Source organism: Chaetodon trifascialis, chromosome 23 (genome assembly GCF_039877785.1).
Source record: "Chaetodon trifascialis isolate fChaTrf1 chromosome 23, fChaTrf1.hap1, whole genome shotgun sequence".
NCBI classification, from domain to species: domain Eukaryota; kingdom Metazoa; phylum Chordata; class Actinopteri; order Chaetodontiformes; family Chaetodontidae; genus Chaetodon; species Chaetodon trifascialis.
Genome location: NC_092078.1, coordinates 9,038,636 through 9,057,340, shown reverse-complemented (window position 1 = coordinate 9,057,340; position 18,705 = coordinate 9,038,636). Strand labels below are relative to the sequence as shown.

Sequence of the window (18,705 nt, the reverse complement as noted above, 5' to 3'; positions counted from 1 at the left end):
ATCAGGCTTAAAGCCAAAAGTGCTTCTGTTAGCTAACATTTATATTAACAACCTTAAATAACAATGAAAACACAGCAAATCCTCATATTTGAGACTATCAAAGCCACAAAAAAAATCACTTTGTATAAAGAAAATAACTGAAACCATTAGGCTTTAAGCCAAAAGTGCTTGATCACGCTTGATCAGTTCTGAAAAGCAGGCAAGGGAAGCAAAATAAAGCAGCTGCCTCACTGCATCACGTTAGCCAAGACGTCTTCTCAGACCAGCTCCGTGAAAAAGAGCGAGTATATCTCCTCCCTCTGTCTTCGGACTGCTGTCTAATTAAGACGTCCTGCCAGTCAGGTCCAAGCTCCTTCACTCTCAGTTTCTCCTCTCGGACGGCGTTGTTTTCAGTGACCTCACTGAATTTTCTCTCTTCATTTTCTCCTTTTTCGGCTCTCTCTGTGACTTGCTAATGATCTTGTTTGCTAATTACTCCGACACTCTGCGTTCAACGTCACTCGCTTGGCGGTTTTAATTACAGGCTCGCGGGTGAACAATCCGCTCTCTGCTGCCACCCCATGGCCGGTGGTGTGTATAGCGATCAGAGGGAGAGCTGACCGCTGTCTCGTATCTCTTGTTTTTAAGAGGAACGAACTGCGCATGTCAAAGTTATAACGGGAGTCAAAGGGGAAAGATGTGCGCGCCCGTGGCTATTAGTAACTCCCCCCCACCCCCCTTTTCCCTTTTCCTTTTATTGGTAAAAAGTTGCACATCTATACAAATAACAGATGGTCAGATCAGGGAAATAAGATAACACACATTAACTAAGAATACACGGAAAGAGCTAAGAAAACCAGGCATCTGAAAAAATAGAAAACAAATAACACACACACAAAAAAGTGCAGATTTTACATTTTAGTAACTCACTTCAGACTATGTTATTCATTTTGCCTTTTTAAAACAGAATATACTTGTAAAAGTAATTTTAAAAAACGTTTTATTAAAGGAAGGGCTGTGTGATTCTTCATGATGTGAGACAGAGGGGGCGGCGCCCTAGCGCCCTCTATCGGCCAGCCGCCCCTGATCATCATCATCATCATCATCATCATCATCATCATCATCATTTTGGTTGTTAATAGATGTCCAGAACCGAGTCAGGCTGGATTTATAATTGCAATGTCATTTATCAACTAATTCTGGTTGTCATATAGACGTCCAGATCATGTCCAACTAAAACGTCTTTTTGCTACTCATTTTGACTGTCTCCAGACGTCCAGAACAGGGTCAGGCTGGACATAGAGCACTGAGCTCACGCAGAAACCTGAAATTTGACTTCAAAGTGTTCCTCGATACCGGTCGGTGAATCTTCTTTCATACATGTACACGGACAGTCAATCTGGTTGTATGTGAACGTGCAGGATAGCAGACCTCCACCTGCGCAGCAAGATCACGGGACTCTGCCGTTCACCTCAGGCGCACGAGGACATCGTTTGCATGAAAGTGTGGCCAGGTAAGACTCATTATGGAAAAAGTACACATTTGAATAACACGCCTAAAACTCAGTGATAGTTTATGATCTATTTATAAAATCTACGGAGAAATATAACTGTTTTTGACAGTGTGGCAGTCGCTTTCGTCCCGAAGTGAGGACTCTGACGGGACGCTGCGGGGCTCGCCAAACCCCAGTCAAAAATCCACAAATTTAAAGTTATCTCGCTTTTTCTCCAAAATCTGCGTCAGTCCGCGTGTTTTCGATCTGGGAAAGTAATCAGTAGGCTCTGTTGAGTAATTCGGCTTAAAAAAATGACCATGAGAAGGTTTTTAAAGTGTTTTTTCAGTGCTTCATCAATTGCTTATTAGATCAGGTGAATCGAACTCCGTTCGTCTATGGCTCATCGAAGCTATGGCTTGTTGGGTGCTTCCTGACATTAACGGATCATCAATGTCGCGTCTTAGCTGACATATTTCTATTCTATATTTGTTTTATTTTGTATGGGGCAGCAATCTCTCCACATAATTGGCTGTTCAAGCTCAATTAGGGGGGTAGGCTATTAGATAAATACAGAAAATAAAGAGCACAAGTGGTATGTTTTCATAGCTTTCTTATTGTTAGAGTCACAAATACTTTCCATGTACTGTTCTGTTGGGGGTTGAGGGACTAAATTTGGCTTTGTGTATGTGATATTTACCCAATATTATTATTAAGTTTATGACATACAGTTCATTTTGTTTTTTACTTTTAACATCATGAACCCCAAAAAGTATATTGTTCCATTCCAAAAGGAAGTCTGAGTCAGTCTTCAGTGTGATGTAATGCACTACTTCTTTCCAGAAGGTGGCAGTATAATGACAGTTCCAGACCAGGTGCAACATAGTTTCAGGCTCAGATCCACACAAAGAACAGTTCACACATACATCCCTCCCAAATCTCAGCAAATAGTGTTTGGCAGGATAGTATTTATGGATTAATTTGTAAGACACTTCTCTAACTTTGTTTGTAATCAAATATTTGTATAAGCTTAAGTAGCGTGCACCTTCAGTTTTCTGTCTGGCTAACAAACTTTGTGCTATGATGACGTATTTCTACCTGCCATGTTAATCCTCTCTCCTCTTTGTATCGTTCACTGAATTCCTTTGGTGTGAAATGACTGAAATACAGCAGTATTAATTATTTAGAAACTGACTTCAAAAAAAGGGAAAATGAACTCAATTCCACCACTAGCAATGATTACGTTGCAAGTGCATTTTTTGTACTTGACATCTGGACTGAGGCAGCTCTACTTTCAACCTGAGTTAACAGGTTGTATTTGAATGTCAGTTCACTTTTGGTACTTTGTTGTGCAGAAAGGTGTTTGTATTTTTCGTCCACGTGTTGACAATGTTTGTTGATGTGGAAAAAAAATCAATAAAAAAGTCAGCTTTTTAAATAAACTCAATCAATGTGGAATCCTGTATTTATTTGTCATTTCTATTTTCTTTGTGTCACTCTGCATCCACAATGTAAAACTCACTTTACAATCCAGTTTAAGAAAACACAGCAAAATGTCATACACTTTAATCTGAATAAATAAACTGACATCGGCAGTGACTGCCATACCACTGTAAACATGTCAAACGACGAACTTGAGGCAGGAAGAGAAACTGCATAAACTGTCTTCAAAATAAGACGCCCACTTCAAAATAAAAGCATGAATACAAAGCATTTCTGACTTGAAGAATTCTTAACAAACGCTTTTCCAACAGTCTTGAAGGAGTTCCCATATATGACGAGCACTTGCTGGCTGCTTGTCCCTCATAAATTCCCTTCATAAATTTCTTTTATGTTTTATTGAAGGGAGCCATGCAGGTATCTAGCACCTCTGTAAAAACTTGAGAGGCGGATTTTAAAAAAGCTCCAGAAGCACAAAATGCATCAGGATAGCATCTTTCTTTAGATCCAGATAACATAAATCCATTATCCATAATCCTGTAACTGCTGCAGGCAATTCACCGTGCTGCACCCAGATAACATCATCAGGGTCCTTGGAAATATTCCTCCTGAGACAAGAGTTGCTCTCACAGAGTGAGTAGAACAACTCAGGGCCGGAGTGGGACTCATTTTCAGCCCTGGAGTTTCGGGCCTCAGACCGGCCCACTTTAGATCACGACCTATTAATATTAAAATCATGTAATTACAACCTTACATTTAAAGTCCACAATAGCGCACTGTTATGTAAAGCCTTGTAATTCAGTGTATTTTTCTAAAATATTTCCAATTCAGTGCAAGTAAGGGTTGCTTCACAATGTAGATTTATATCAACATGAGTGCACAACCTCAACATTCTTTACAACACATGCTTTTCAACAATATCTGAATCTATATTCTGTTCAAATAAGTGATCGTTTGGCCATAGAAAGTGGTTTATTGGAACTAATTCTTGCTTGTTCACACTCTGTTACAACAGCTCACCTGTTCCTTCCATACTGACAGGAGCAATCCCCTCATCACTGCTGGCTCCTGGCTCTGCTTCAGACTCTAAATCACATTTTAAAAATGCTCATAATTCTCAGCACAAATCTGCCCTTTTTACAAAGCCCTCTGATCAATTCAGGTCAGTTTCATTAATGTAGTGCTGAATCATCGAGCATCTCAGGGCACTTTTCATATAGAGCAGCTCTACACTATACTCTTCATTCTATTAATTATAATAATATTCACTCAATGAGCAATCCTACCTGCCCACTCTGGACCTGTGGGCTCATGGCTGGTGCTTGGTGCTGGATCTTGCTTCTGACTCTGAGGGGCTACAAGACAAAGTTTCCCAGTTATGTGGCGTCGCATCATACTATAATTTAAATAACGTCATGTTATATGCCACAACGCTACACAATTCATTGACATGATAATTAATTAACTTGAACGGTGGTTTGCAGCCAAAGTTCAACATCTTGTCGTGCCCGTTTCATCATCCTCATTTGACGTTTCCAACCGCGAGCTGGTTTTACTGAAAAAGTTGCCAATTTTAGCACATTTGGCTGCGTCTGCTCCCTTGCTCTTCCTATTTTCCATCTTTCAAACACCACTGACCGAGTGCACGGACGTGTTACGTCAGGGTGCGTCTGTCAAAAGAAAGAAAGAAAGAAAGAAAGAAAGAAAGAAAGAAAGAAAGAAAGAAAGAAAGAAAGAAAGAAAGAAAAAGAACAGAATAAAAGCGCTGCCAATGGAGGCGAAGGCGAACCAGGGACAGCGGTAGCAGAATACATGATCGACCCAGTGCCATGACTGAACACCAGCCCTCGCGGCCCAATCATCAGACCGGCCCACCGGGAATTGTCCCGGTCCTCCCGATTAGCCACTCCGGGCCTGGAACAACTCTTGACAAGAATATTGAACTTCATGCTCAAAGCTCGAGTCAATGAAATGAGCAAGTGCAAGAGTGCACGTGCATTTTAAGCTTTCTTCTAGATTCCACATCCGGGTGAGCACAGGTAAATAAAGGTAACTGATAACAGAGTGGCCGCCCTCTCGCTCTCTCCCCTCCTCTGTTCCAACTGTCCACATTTGAAGTGCGCACACTGAGGTGAAACTGAAAGTAAATCTTTTTCCCATGTCTACAAGAAAATAACACTTAAAAGCAGAAGCTGACTTCCAATCGACGCACCTAAACGTGAATTACGTCCTAATTTATGCCTGTGAGGAGCGTCCATCGAGCTGCATGAAGGACTCTTTCGCATTGGACTTCAGTACAATGGGTAGGCCGACCTTTGAATTTGCGCCATGGATCAGTCGTGTTAATATGACTCTTTTACGCTTTTATTCTGTTTTTAGAAGAGCTGTGTTTATTTGCTTATTAAAAATGAGTCTTACCAATGACAATATTATTCTTTATTATGACTGTTGTATGAATGAACGCCCGGAAAAGACAATGAAAGGACAGTGTGGCCGGGAATACGTCCTCTGTTTGTTGGCTGGGGACCAATTCTGTGTCTTTCCTGAAGTTTAACATGATCCCAATCACATGTATTCATATTATTTAATATTTTTCTCATGTCACAGGGTCCCTGGTGGTGCGTACATGCCTCATGGCTGCTCTTGGTGCGTCATTGTGCGGCGCTCCACCTGGTAAGTCCCTGCTTTCCTCTCCCAGTTAATGAATGTGATTTGCATCATCCTTCTGTTTTACCATGTATTACTCTCAATTCTTATCTTTCTGTGCATCAGGTCACTGTTTATTTACATTTTGCTCTTTCTTTTTTGTTCTGAAACTAAAGCTTTCTTCCACTAGATCACATAAATCATGAACTTGCAGACACACTGTGATTCAGTTTCAGTTTTAAATAAGCTGTAGTGTTCACCAGTGGCTCCCAGCCTTTCTCCATGAAAGACCCCCTTTTCTATCATTGAGCAACCTGACGACCTGACTAAGTGACATTAAATAATAATTTAATTTAGTTCTCAGAAATGAATAAAATGCAGAAATGTAGTTTTACTGTATATATGGCTTAAAAAGTTTGCTCCTGTGAAGCTTTGTCGGCCCCTAGTGGCAGGTGGGATCCCCGGGCTGGAGACCACTGGTATATAACTGAGGCACTTTCACTTAGTACATCAGTTCTAAATGGTACTTATGTTAATTGTTGTCAAGAATCATCTAAAAATGTCAAACTTAACTGACAACAACTCTGTCTCCTGTCTCAGTTTCAGATAACTTTTTGGTTTTGGTCAAGTCGTCTGTCTCTGTGCGCCGCGGCCACACAGTCACATTACCGTGCTGGCTCAGCCCACCACAAAGTGCAGAGAGTCTGGAGGTGCAATGGTACCGTGTCGGTCGTGATTCCCCGATTGCGCTTTACCGGGACAAGAAGTTTGAGTATGGATCTCAGGAACCTTCGTACGCAGGCCGACTCTCGTTTGGCTTAAAGGATGCAGCGTCTGGCGGGCTGGCGGCAGGTGATGTGAGCCTGCAGCTGGCAAATGTCACACTTGAGGATGCAGGACTTTACACTTGTTACGTGAGCAGTGATCAGGGTCATGACAAGGGAGATGTCACCCTCGCTGTGACAGGTGAGTGTCATGAAAGTGGAGAAAACACACGAAATTAAAGGATGGTTTTAAAAAATCACCACTTTCACAACAGTGTTTTTTATCTTCCTCCTTCAACCCTCTGCCTAGAAACGGGAAGCCCCCCGCTTCTGTCAGCTGTGTGGAAAGAAAATAACATGGTGAATGTGAGCTGTGAGTCTGGGGGCTGGTATCCAGAGCCTACTGTGCTCTGGTCCAATCAAAAGCAGGCTCTCACTGCCAGCAGCTTGAAGTTCAGCCAAGACTCTTCTGGTCTTTGGTCAGTCCACAGCTGGCTTCTTGTCTCCAACTCCACTGAGGTCTCCTGCTCAGTAGGTCTCTCTGGTGAAGAGGCAAAGGAGGCGAGACTGCGCCTCAATAGCCCTCCTCAACCAAGTAAACAGGGTAAAGAGGATTGTTTGCTTATGTGCAAAAGTTTCTTTGTTCTTTTTCGTTTAGAACAACACAAAAATCCAAGATTTCTTGTCTTTAGATTCTGGATCCTCATGGGCTGGATGGTTGGCCTTCGCCCTCCTCCTCATCGCCACATTAGCTGCTCTTGGATATCTGTTCTTCAAAAAGAGAGGTAAATGATTTTAGATACATGCTTTTTATATATATAAAATGGATGAATCAAAGTATCTTGACTGAAAATGAAATCCTGAAAATGTTCTTCTATGTTTCAGTGAAGAAAGGCAAAGCAGAAAGTGACCACGCTGAGGGTAAGAGGCTCTGCAGAGTCACGTTTAACACATAATTCATATATAAATATAAATCAAATGGATGAATCAAAGTGTCTTGACTGAAAATGAAATCCTGAAAATGTTCTTCTATGTTTCAGTGAAGAAAAACAAAGCAGAAAGTGACCAGGCTGAGGGTAAGAGGCTCTGCAGAGTCACGTTTAACACATGATTCATCACATTTCCGTGAGAGTTCAGGATAGTTTAATATGTGCTTTAAACTGGCGCTGCTGGCATTGTGTGTTAGCTTTGAGTATTCAGCCGTGCTCTAAAGCACCTCCTGTCTTTAGACCCTCACTGCTCTGAATACATCATCAAGGTTTTTCAATCTTTGTTAAGCTCCCTCGTCGAGAGCCTCAGAAGAGATTATACAGCTGTTTTCACAGGCTGAAAGAGCATCTCATGACAGGTGTGTAAAATGTGGTGTGTGCAGGCATCAACTTAACTATTTTTGTTTTTTCCCCCAGAGACGCGTAAACTTTTATCAAAAGGTAAGAAGCCACACTGTCACTGTTATTAAAGTAAAAGTCAGCTAATTCTGTTGGTGTAAAATCTATTTTTCACTTGTTCTCTGCAGGAGTGATTGAGCCAACAGATCTATCAACAGCTAAGAAGCATTATGGTAATCATTTATTTCATTGTAAAGGATTATTTAGCTCTGTATGTCGCTGAACTGACTTTTTCTGAAATGTTGCTTTTGATTTTCAACAGTAAATGTTACACTTGACCAGAAGGGAAATCGATATCTTAAAATCAAGGGTCATATATTGAGAGATATATTGAGAGACGGCGATGGTCCTTTTCCTGATGGACAGAAGGTTACCTGTCTCACAGCTGTCAAAGGAACACCTGGCTTCTCCTCTGGACAGCACTACTGGGAGGTTTATATGGGAAAAAACAAAGCAGGCCTCAAACGGTCCTGGTGGGTCGGAGTTACAAGTGCAACTGTCATTCCTCAGGAGCGAGATTTTACTCCGACTGCTTCTAATGGTTTCTGGTTCTTGTCCTCTTCTCCTGATACAGCAGGTCAGTTTCAGTTGAGCACAGAACCAAGAGTTTTACTGCCTGTCTATTCCAGACCGTGGACAGTTGGTGTGTATGTGAATTACGACAGTGGAGAGCTTTCCTTTTATAATGTGGAAGAAAACAGTCTCATTGGCAGTTTAACAGCTACGTTCACAGGCGAAGTGTTTCCCTTTTTCAATCCTGGTAAAGGTGACGCAGCACCTATGGAGATATTACAGGAGAGCAGTGACAGGGTGAACTCTGCAGATTCAACAGCATGAGGGACTGAGTCTTAACATCATCAGTAACAACTGCTGGAACAGAGCATGATGAAAACATTTGAGATGTGCTTTTTATTTTTATTTTTCTGTACATGTATCCTGTGTTGAGGGGACAAAGAGGATACAAAAACTGATGGAGTGGACCACCCAACATTTGTAAAGAAGTAATTAAGTAACTGAAATGTTGATAGTCACACTAGCTCAACTTCCAAACCAGCTCTACACAGGAGAGACAAAATAACCTTCATTGAGATCATTGAGACATTTTACTGAAGGCTAAATGTTCATTACATACCGATTATGTGAAACTCATCATGATTGTTTGATTGTTGAAGTTGTAAAATGTCAGTTTGTTGTCAATTTTGACTTTGCACTTTGTGTCATTGTGAAGTGAATGATATTTAGGGTACGTATGTGTTCTCACTGAGAGTCAGATGAGGAGACTGATACCACTCACACATCTGTGCGGTACATGTGTCAGGTTAGCTTAGCTTAGCATCAAGACTGTAAACGGGGAAACAGAGAGTCTGGATCCGTCTTAATATTCAACCTGTATAAAAACTTTGCCGTTTGCAGGATGAATCCAAGAAATGAAAGTTACGTTGTTAAGACACATACGTTCACTGTGATTGTATTGAGGACCTTTGTGTGCCCGTTTGAAATGTGTGCTTCTCTACATGACCACTCCTAATTGATCATGCGGTCCTCTTATCTTTGGCAAACTGCATGTCACTCCTGATCAGCATTTCCTTTTCTATAGCAAAGTGTTTCAGTTTTCTGTACGCTTAATTTAGATTGTTTTGTACGTGAAACCATTTTTCATTTCTATGGTGCTTTACATTTGTACACATATACTCATATATACTAATTCCATGTATAGACTAATTAGAATGTGTGTATCTTAACATTAACTTCTGCCTCTGAAGCAGCTAATATTATCACTTTTTGTCATTTAAATTCTGGTAAACTTTAACTTGCATGTATTTGCCTTGCTGTTAAACAAGCAGATTCTTTGTCATGTGTAGACATTTTTAGATATTTAGATATCTTCATTCATTCAGTGATCAATATTTTCTTGCTGTTTGTTGAGTTTAATCTTGTAACCATGCTGTTAAATATAACTGATGGGCTCATTTAGGTAGCGTGCGCCTTCAGTTTTCTGTCTGGCTAACAAACTTTGTGCTATGATGACATGTTAATCCTCTCTCCTCTTTGTATCGCTCACTGAATTCCTTTGGTGTGAAATGACTGAAATATTTTTTGAACTTGACATCTGGACTGAGGCAGCTTTACTTTCAACCTGAGTTAACAGGTTGTGTTTGAATGTCAGTTCACTTTTGGTACTTTGTTGTGCAGAAAGGTGTTTGTGTTTTTCGTCCACGTGATTGTTGATGTGGGAAAAAAAAAAATCAATAAATAAATCAGCTTTTTGAATAAACTCAATCAATATGGGATCCTGTATTTATTTGTCATTTCTATTTTCTTTGTGTCACTCTGCATCCACAATGTAAAACTCACTTTACAATCCAGTTTAAGAAAACACAGCAAAATGTCATACACTTTAATAAGTACAGGTAGTATTTACAGTATATACACCATAACACAATACTAACTTTGTCAACACTAGTGTATACTTTTCATAGATTAGGAAGTATTTACACTGTGAATAAGACCATATGTAATATTTTTTTTTAATTCTGATACGCAATAAATTCAAGTAGGCGTGCCTTGATACATAACAGTCTGACTATGATCATGGTATGAGGGGGTATGCAAGAACCACTTCACAGGTGCATTATGGTCCAACACTTCGAAGAATACTTTTTAATACACTCGTCAGTTGGGGGCCATGGGTTGAGGGTACAATGCCAGTCAATATCAAACACAAACTATACAAGTTCACACGTCTCAGTCCGGAAGACATGTAGTCTGTCTGCGGGGACTTTTAAAGATCAGAACCGATGGTTTCTTCCACCAAAGCTTTACACATTCATGTTTGGTCATCAGCCTTCAGTGGAAGCAAACACTAGACCGAGGATCATTTGCATGTCCTGGTGGTCTAATGTGTCTACTGTAACCTCCTGGACTGGTATCGCTCCAGGAACCTTTGCTGCATGTCACCTCCTCTCTCCTCTATCTCCTGCCGCTCTCCACTGTCAACTAGCTAATAAAGTAAAGATGACATGGAAAATAATCTTTAAAAAAAAAAAAAAAAAAAAAAGCATTCACTGTGTCTGAACTCATAGTCACACTTTAAAGTACATCTTGTCCAACTGCTAAAAAACACATCACTGAGGATGAATGATGCTTAACTGGAGCAACCCATCTGTTTTCTTAGCTTAGTCAGCTTTATTACACGAGTCGCATGTGGCCAGGGTGACGAGACTGGGCATGCGCCTAACTTCGGATACCGCACCCATGAAAGAAAAGAGAAGCGGCGCTCCACCATGACCCAAGCCTTTTTCTCTTCTTTATGATTGCTGGTGGTTTATACACTATGGGATGTGTCCTCTGCAACATCGGTGTTTTGCCCTAGCAGACCGAGGCGGCGCTTTCCCTCCTGCCCTGCTTCTTCAGCAGCTGGATGCGGTTGTGGACGTAAAACTTGATGGCCCTCCAGTCCCGCTGGTTGCTCACCAGCAGAGGGCAGAGTTCGAGGCAGCGCTCACAGTCCGCCTTTGCCGGGACTCGCAGCTCCATGAGGTTTCTCTTTAGGTGAGTCTCCACTGCTACACGCTCCGCTTCTGACCAGGGACGCTTCAGCACACCGCGCTTCCCTGTGAGACGGAGGGGACATGTGAGGAATGACAGGAAATAAATCGCATGGGATCGAACTGAAGCTTGACCGGCGGATGTTACCTGATTTGGGCGGAATACATCTCCTCTTGTGAACATTGGCTATTGATGGGTTGACCGGAGAAGGGATGGGTGCTCTCTTCTTCCGTGGCGGTCGCCCTGGTCCTTTCTTCTTCACCATCACCTCAGCTTTCTCCTTCACTTCCTCCTTGTCTTCCTCTGCCTCTGAATCGTCTGAAAAGGAGTCTCCTGAATTGCCAGACATTACTGTGGGGCAGAGATAAAACAGGGTAGTTCATCCAAATCAAATGACGAACATAAAGCATTTTAAGAAAAGGGATCAACTGCAGCACTGTTACTTAATAAATGTCTTAATAAGCTGATGTGTACGTGTAAAATGTCGGGCTTTAACCTTCTGAACCAACGGGCCCTCTGGCAGATTCATCATAAGAAACTTGTGGAGATAAAGTTCCTTCAATTCCAAAAGCAGGGGACTAATATTAGCAGGGGACCTCGTGTCGGTGTTTCGTGCAGCGCGTTCACACTGGATATGCAAAGTCTGTATTTTACTCAAATTTAGTGACATCCACTGGATAAGATATCAAGGCTTCATATAAACATCAGTGTTTCAGAAGCTGAGTCCTCAGCAGACACATTAATTACACAGTTTAGAGTTGCTTTGCCCACTTTCTGCTTGTGTTGGAAGCATCAATACCCATCTGTAGCTCGTTTAGATCGTGGAACAGATGCTTTGTGTCTGTACTTGAACATGACAACCTTTTGTTGTCTGTCACTACACATTTTCAACATCAGTGCAGCTGATCTCACAGCACAGCTGTTGACTGTTGTTTCACATATGATGAGCCGTGATCGAATTTCATACTCGTTCAGTTGTCTGACAATAGAAAACAGACCTCATATCACCAACATGCAGATTTCCAGGGGATTAATATTATCACATAAACACACACACAAAACCCCCAAAACACAAATATTTACACACACATAAGAAAGTCATTTGCCTACATAATCCTAGTGGTATCCAGAAATGCATAAAAATGAGTTCTGGTTGATTTTAAATAGGTTTTAACATCTGTTACTGAGATAGAAAACACTGATGAGAAAAACCCAATAACGAAGAGTCTTTCCAGGAAACACGGCCTGATAAACTGAAGATAATCCACGAACCTCGCTGTGAACATTTTACTATTCTCTACCTTAAATAAAGCTGCTTTCAACTGGGTTTCTGAACCAAATTCTGTGCAACACTGTTTTTTATTTGACCCCTTTAAAGTAATTTCAAAGGCCTCCATTCCTCTTAGAGTCCAATACATATCAATAGCTCCTCTTTAAAGGTGTTTCTTCCATTAAAATGAAAACGTCGAGTATGTCTTCATCATTCAAAACAGATGCCGGGAGTTCAACCTTGAAAAGGTTCTGAGAAGCAGAATCTAAATGTTTGAACTCTGCATGCCTGAAATACCTGCTGCTGGGCTCAAGTGGCTTCAACGTTTTCTCCTGAACACAGTGAAATGCATAATGTAACTCCTCACCATCCAACTCGAGGCAGATGTGCTGCAGGCTCATCCCTCGGAAAAGCACGCCCTCTCTCTCTCCATAAAGAACAACACGACCTACACGACCCATCAGTGCTGGATCCCGCAGGATTCCGGAGCAGTTCTGGGTCACATGGTACTCTCGTTCCAGGAAGTCCTCCAGCCGTTTGGTAGCTCCACCCTGGCCCTCACCCTCCTCTAATAGTAGAAGCTGGGTCAGTATTGCTACCTGCCGCCGCACACGTGTCGCTGTCAGTGCTCCAGGGTTCTTGGCCCCGCTGGTTCGTGCCAGGTTTCTCAGAAGGTCTGTGCCCCGGAGCGGGGTGGCAGGAGAGTGGTAGGGCCGTGAGAAGACATAGGGGCTCTCTGGGTCCACACCCACATTGGGGCTGGTTTGAAGTAATAGGTCCAGGCAGGACTCACAGTGTGGTGGGAAAATAAGCGGCTGGATGCGACCACGCTTGCCCAAAACACCAGCGCGTGGGAGGTGACAGAGGACCTGGCGCTCAAAGGGGGACAGGAGGGCTTCCATGCCAGAGGGGGAGCTGTTACTAGAGCTGGCCTGGGGGGTGATTCGGTTGCGGTAGTCCTGGACAGTGAGCTTGGCCACCTCACATTCCCGGTGGCGGTTATAGAGGATGAGCAGAGAGAGGCTGGAATGGCAGAGCAGGCGCCAGGCCTCGGCAGAGTGAGGAGAACGGGTTAGAGAGAGGAAATAGGAGTGCTGCTGGCGGCGGAGGTAGAGGACCAAACAGGAGAGCGAAGAGAGCAGCGGAGACATGTGATGTCTGTGTGCGAGGGAAACAAAAGAGAGGAAGAAATTACTTTAAAATGGCAGCTGAAATCACAAAGCACCACCAATAACCCAAAATATTACCAGCAAATACCTAACTGCAGCGCCCTATGATGAAAACAAAGATGGAACTGCTGATAATAAAAACAGAATCATCTATAAAATACCGACTATAATAGTAATAATAATATAAATGCGCTTAAATTGTGATACATGGAATTTAGGAAAAAATAAAACAGAATCGGGAAAAAAGTTCAAATGGATTTCATAGGACTGTATGATTGTTAATAAGACTACAAAGTGTTTCAGAGACAGCAGTGCAAAGAAAAAGACAATAATCTGAACACACCTCACAATCTCCCCATTCTTCTCCTCTGGTGCTTCATCTTCTCCTTCTCCGCTCAGCTCCAGATCTTCATCTGGATCTACATCTGGCTCTGGAGTGGGAGGTGGAGCCAGCTCCTCTTGACTTCTCGAGCTCTCCACCTCCACTTTTTGCGGCTCTTCATGCTTTTCTTTCTTCATCCTCCGACCCCTTCTGGGTGCAGATGGGGGAGGCGGTGACGGGCTCTTTACTCGTGACACCATCGGGGGTGAGGGGTGTTTTGTGTTGGGCAGCGGTAAGCTCGGCCCCTTCTTGGTGGCTGCAGACTGAGTCGAAGATGGCGGTGACAGCGAGAGAGAGAAGGACACGCCGCCTGTGCTCGAGCGTGTCGCTGGTGATTCTCTCTCCCTGGAGAAGAGGGAAGGTGGTGGGGTTGGGTTGGAGGCCGAAGGCTGAGGGACAGCAAAGGAATGACTGTGAGGAGCGGGGGCGGAGGACGACGATGGGTGAGGTTGTGTGGCGCTGCCGTTTGAGGAGTTGTGTGAGTGCAGGTGTGCCAGCTCCATGGCTGTTCTGACCTCTGGCTGGTTGGCGTGGTGCTTCTCCAGGTGGCGTGCCAGAGAGCGATAGTGGCGTCCGCAGTACGGGCAGTGCTGCCGCCGGCTCACTGTAGCACCGCTGGAGCTGCCAATGTTTATGTTGATATTGTTGTTGATGTTGGTGGTCGGCGGTGCCAGGGTGCCGACTGTGGTCTGGGACTGGGATCTGGCTGGGGGTGCGACAGGTTCCGGGCGGGAGAAGGACGAGCAGGGACGCCCCGGTCCCCTGGCGGAGGCGGGCGTGGTTTTCTTCTTTGAATTGACCACTGTGGGCAGCTTGCGCTTCTTGCGGCGCCGGAGCATTCGACCCCTTATCTCCTCAATTTCCTCCTCTTCATCGTCGTCGTCATCATCGTCGTCTTCCTCCTCTTCATCCTCCTCACGGTCCGAGTCACTGGGCTCAGAGTGGGTGAGTGGGGAGGATGAGGGTGACAGTGACCAGGACGGGGTAAGGTAATCAGACACAGAGAGGGACAGCGGGTGGGGGCCCGCCTCTTCCTCCTGGTTAGACAGATTTCAAATTAAAACGAACCACGTTAGAGAAATGTGCAGCTCTATTAACAGTATCTACGTACATCCTTATCACATTTAAATTCAGGTGGTGAGGATCATTTTTTCCATTATTGTCAACAAATCTCTCATGATAATCTTTATTTTACTAAACTTTTTGACTTCCCAACACTGTCTGTGGCTCTCAGCCAAAAATCCATTCATTCCTTTGGAAGACTGGAAATCTGTAAGATGTCACCAATATATAGGAGGGAGTTAAGACGCTGACCATAGACCTGTTAATGTCCCTGGTTCAAGTATGATCAGGGACCTCTGCAGCATCTCTCTCTCCCTCTTTTGCTGTCATCTACCAACTATCGTTGGTAGATGACGTAAATGTCCCAGAGAAATAAAAAAAATATTTCATTATTTCATGAGTAAAATATTGCATTTGTTGAGGATAATTTTCACCCACAATTCTGGTGTGGATGCAAGTAGCAGGACGGTGCACCGTCCACGTTCATGGTAATGAGAGATCATGTCATCCGGTGCAACAGTATAGCTCATTGATGTTTTTGCTAGTTTCTGGATAACAATGGAGCTCTGTGATACCAAGGAATAATCTACATCAGGCTATGGTGATGTAGTAAAGACTAGTTCGGATCAACTTATTGTTTTGTGGAATTTATTGAAATAAACTTTAAACATCCCTCGTCCACCGAATTACCATCAAGTTAGCGGCTCACCATTGCATTCTCGCCCCAGTCCGTCAGGCTGTAGTCCACCGTGATCTCCTCTCCTTTGGCGATGTCTCGGATTGCGATGACAACCAGCCGCACCTGGGTCCCACAGTGGACTTCTCGAATCCGGCAGTTGGGCGGTGGATGGAAGAGCACAGGTCCCCGAACACCACTCGCTCCCTCCTCCCCCAACTCTGGCACACTGGAAAACATAAACTGACATTAGCGAAATGGATCCGCAGCTGAAGGGAAAAAAAAAAGAAGCATGGCAAGGGTCCTCCTTACCAGAGCTGAGTGGGATCAGGCAGGTAGTATGGACTGCCAGGTGGAGGGAGGCGGTCTTCTGCACCCTCTGGATACTGGCTATCACCTGGGGCAGAGTGGACTGTTTAAATCTAGCACAGCTTAACTGCTTTATCACCAACCACAGACCTTATGTTTGAAAGATGGAAGGTGTCTCTTCCTAATACAATACACTGCTAATTACAACACTTGTTTTCCATAAGCACCAGAATGGCTAAAAAAAAAACAAACAGCAGGTGGCAAAAGGTGTGTGAGTGTGTGTGTTTCTATATATACCAGGGCTGTAGCTGTGTTCTGACATGCTCTCCTCCTCCTCATCTTCTGTTACATATGCTCGGTCACACACCTTCACAGGTGTCCCCTTCCTTTTTCTCCCACACACGCGGCTGTTAAAACAAAACCAGGGCTTCATTTAGCATAATGATACACTCCGACAAAGCAGCAATCAAGGCAGCGCTCCTGGAGACATGCGAGCGGAGGGCAACCGAAATACGTGATACATATGGCAAACCAGGACACGTATCGGTTCACGTGACATTTCTTTGAGGTTTGCGACTCACTCACAACAACAATGAGGCTTTGAACTTCTTAACTAGTGGCGGTGGCGGCAGTGGTGACAGCTGTGTATTTCTTGTTCTTCCACTTAAGAAACATTTAAATGTCTTTGATTTGACAAGCAATCAAAACAGACACTTTGAAATTTGAATTTCTGCACAGCCTACATATACTGCTGGTTTGGGTGAAGAGTAAAGCACAAGAAAAGAAGCAGACATACACACATCAGCTACTTTTGAGCTTTTAATTTTAATTCATTTCGTCATTGAGCAGCCTGTTGATCACCAAGAGCCAAAGGAGACTATCTTAAACTGTGTGTATTGCCCAATCAACAGCCCAGAGCCCAAAAAAATGCCTTTGACAAGGACGTAAAACAGCTGAAAATTCTCATATCTATATGAAAAGCTGGGAACAGCGACTTTAATGATTAATCAATTATCAGAATATTAGACAATATATTTTCTGTCCATCAACTTATCAATTATTTCTGCACTAATTAATGTTTTGTTCAAGTGAAGATGGCACACAGGTGTCACTTCATCACAGTCCATTTAAAATGCATTTTGTTGACGCTGCAATGACTGCAGCCTGACCACCATCCTCGTCTTTACTTGCCATAATTTAGGAATATATTTAACTACAATATCTATGCTGGTTTAGGCTTCTTGCAGGAAGTGTACCTGGCAGTTCAGGTGTGAATCAATCACTGGTTTGATGCAGTGATCAAGGGCCATGATTGAGAAACTCAGATCTACTGTAAACAGGCAGTTAGTGAGCAAGCAATGATTTTAGCAATCTCGGTTATTATTATGATTTTTAATCCAAATGTTGAAAATGGCCCCACCCCTTTAAGCAATCACGTCAGACTGTATGTTTGCATTTACACAGGTCTAACCAGCACAACCAAGCGACCCCAACTCTCTGAGCCTGGTGACAGTCAACTGTTTTCGGATGCATATCGTTCACGGTCAGCAACTTTGTTTACTCAAAGCCAAACAAGCCACGAGTCATGATCTGCACCAGCTGAGCAATCAAGCAGTGTTAAGAGCATAATTACAGAAGCATAGGTAGTTCGATGAATATTATGATCCGGGATCTGCAGTCTAAAATATCTGATATGACACGATTATCGATAAGAGAGCAGATCACCGGCCAGCGAACATAACTGATGATTCCTGCTGGGTGCATGCTAACATTCATGCTAAACCACAGCTAGCATGTTAGCTTCCAGCAGCTAACGCTGAGACTTCTGCCCCGTCAAAACATTAAAAATAAAAGGCTGGCCATTAAATGCGGGCTGAGGCGGGTAGGGGAAGACGCAGCCTCACAGGACACATCAGCTGCAACCAAAAACCGAACAAAAATCACTTCCCCTGCCCCGCTTTTTGCAATATAACGCTAAAATCATGCACGCGAATAAAGGCTCCTAACGTTAACTAAACAAATGTGCACGCTCGCGGCGCGTGCGTCTCGGGCATTTTGCTCACAAATCCCCGGTGAAAACAGCCCCGCGCGGCGACAAACCGGAGGCTCACGGTGCTCACTCACCCCCTTGGCGGCGGCGGTTTGCTCCCATCCCCGTCGCTGTCGAGGGTCGGTGGTTCCCGGTAGTCAAAAGGCGACCGTACAGTCTCCGCCATTAGGACTCCCTTCCCTACCTCTCGCGCTCCGGTAGATTGCACAACGCGCATGTGCACAACATCCTTTGGGGTTCTAATGGTAAAATGGGGTGCACTCACCTCTGAGGAAAGACCTAAAACCTCAACACTGAAACGTTGTGGATGCGCAGACTGAAAGGAAGGTGTAGAAATTCAGCATGGCGTGGAAGCGCGATCAAATCACTGCTATGAAATCAGACAGGCCTGTAAGCTAACACAGACACCAGTTAACCATGATCCTCTGCTTGGGGTCCTGGCCACACTGGGCCCTCTTTACACAGCTGAACATAATAAACATCACTTGAACGGCTTGATATTTAATAACGTTTCTTAATTTTATGAGAA

At 43.5% G+C, this 18,705-nt stretch overlaps 2 protein-coding genes across 2 annotated transcripts; one reads left to right on the top strand and one right to left on the bottom strand.

The window, feature by feature from the left end:
• The first annotated feature begins 5,083 nt into the window (after positions 1-5,083).
• LOC139351798 (butyrophilin-like protein 3) lies at positions 5,084-8,546 on the top strand. Its single transcript, XM_070993803.1, has 9 exons — positions 5,084-5,214; positions 5,519-5,584; positions 6,158-6,523; positions 6,632-6,925; positions 7,014-7,112; positions 7,207-7,242; positions 7,728-7,751; positions 7,838-7,882; positions 7,972-8,546. The coding sequence occupies exons 1-9, from the start codon at positions 5,178-5,180 to the stop codon at positions 8,544-8,546; spliced, it is 1,542 nt and encodes a 513-aa protein (XP_070849904.1). The 5' UTR covers positions 5,084-5,177.
• Positions 8,547-10,002: 1,456 nt separating this feature from the next.
• Positions 10,003-18,391, bottom strand: LOC139351329 (uncharacterized). Its single transcript, XM_070993169.1, has 8 exons — positions 18,251-18,391; positions 16,424-16,533; positions 16,130-16,214; positions 15,851-16,046; positions 14,041-15,116; positions 12,896-13,686; positions 11,406-11,609; positions 10,003-11,323 (listed from the first exon to the last, which is right to left on the bottom strand). The coding sequence occupies exons 1-8, from the start codon at positions 18,340-18,342 to the stop codon at positions 11,079-11,081; spliced, it is 2,799 nt and encodes a 932-aa protein (XP_070849270.1). The 5' UTR covers positions 18,343-18,391; the 3' UTR covers positions 10,003-11,078.
• Between the last annotated feature and the right edge of the window lie 314 nt (positions 18,392-18,705).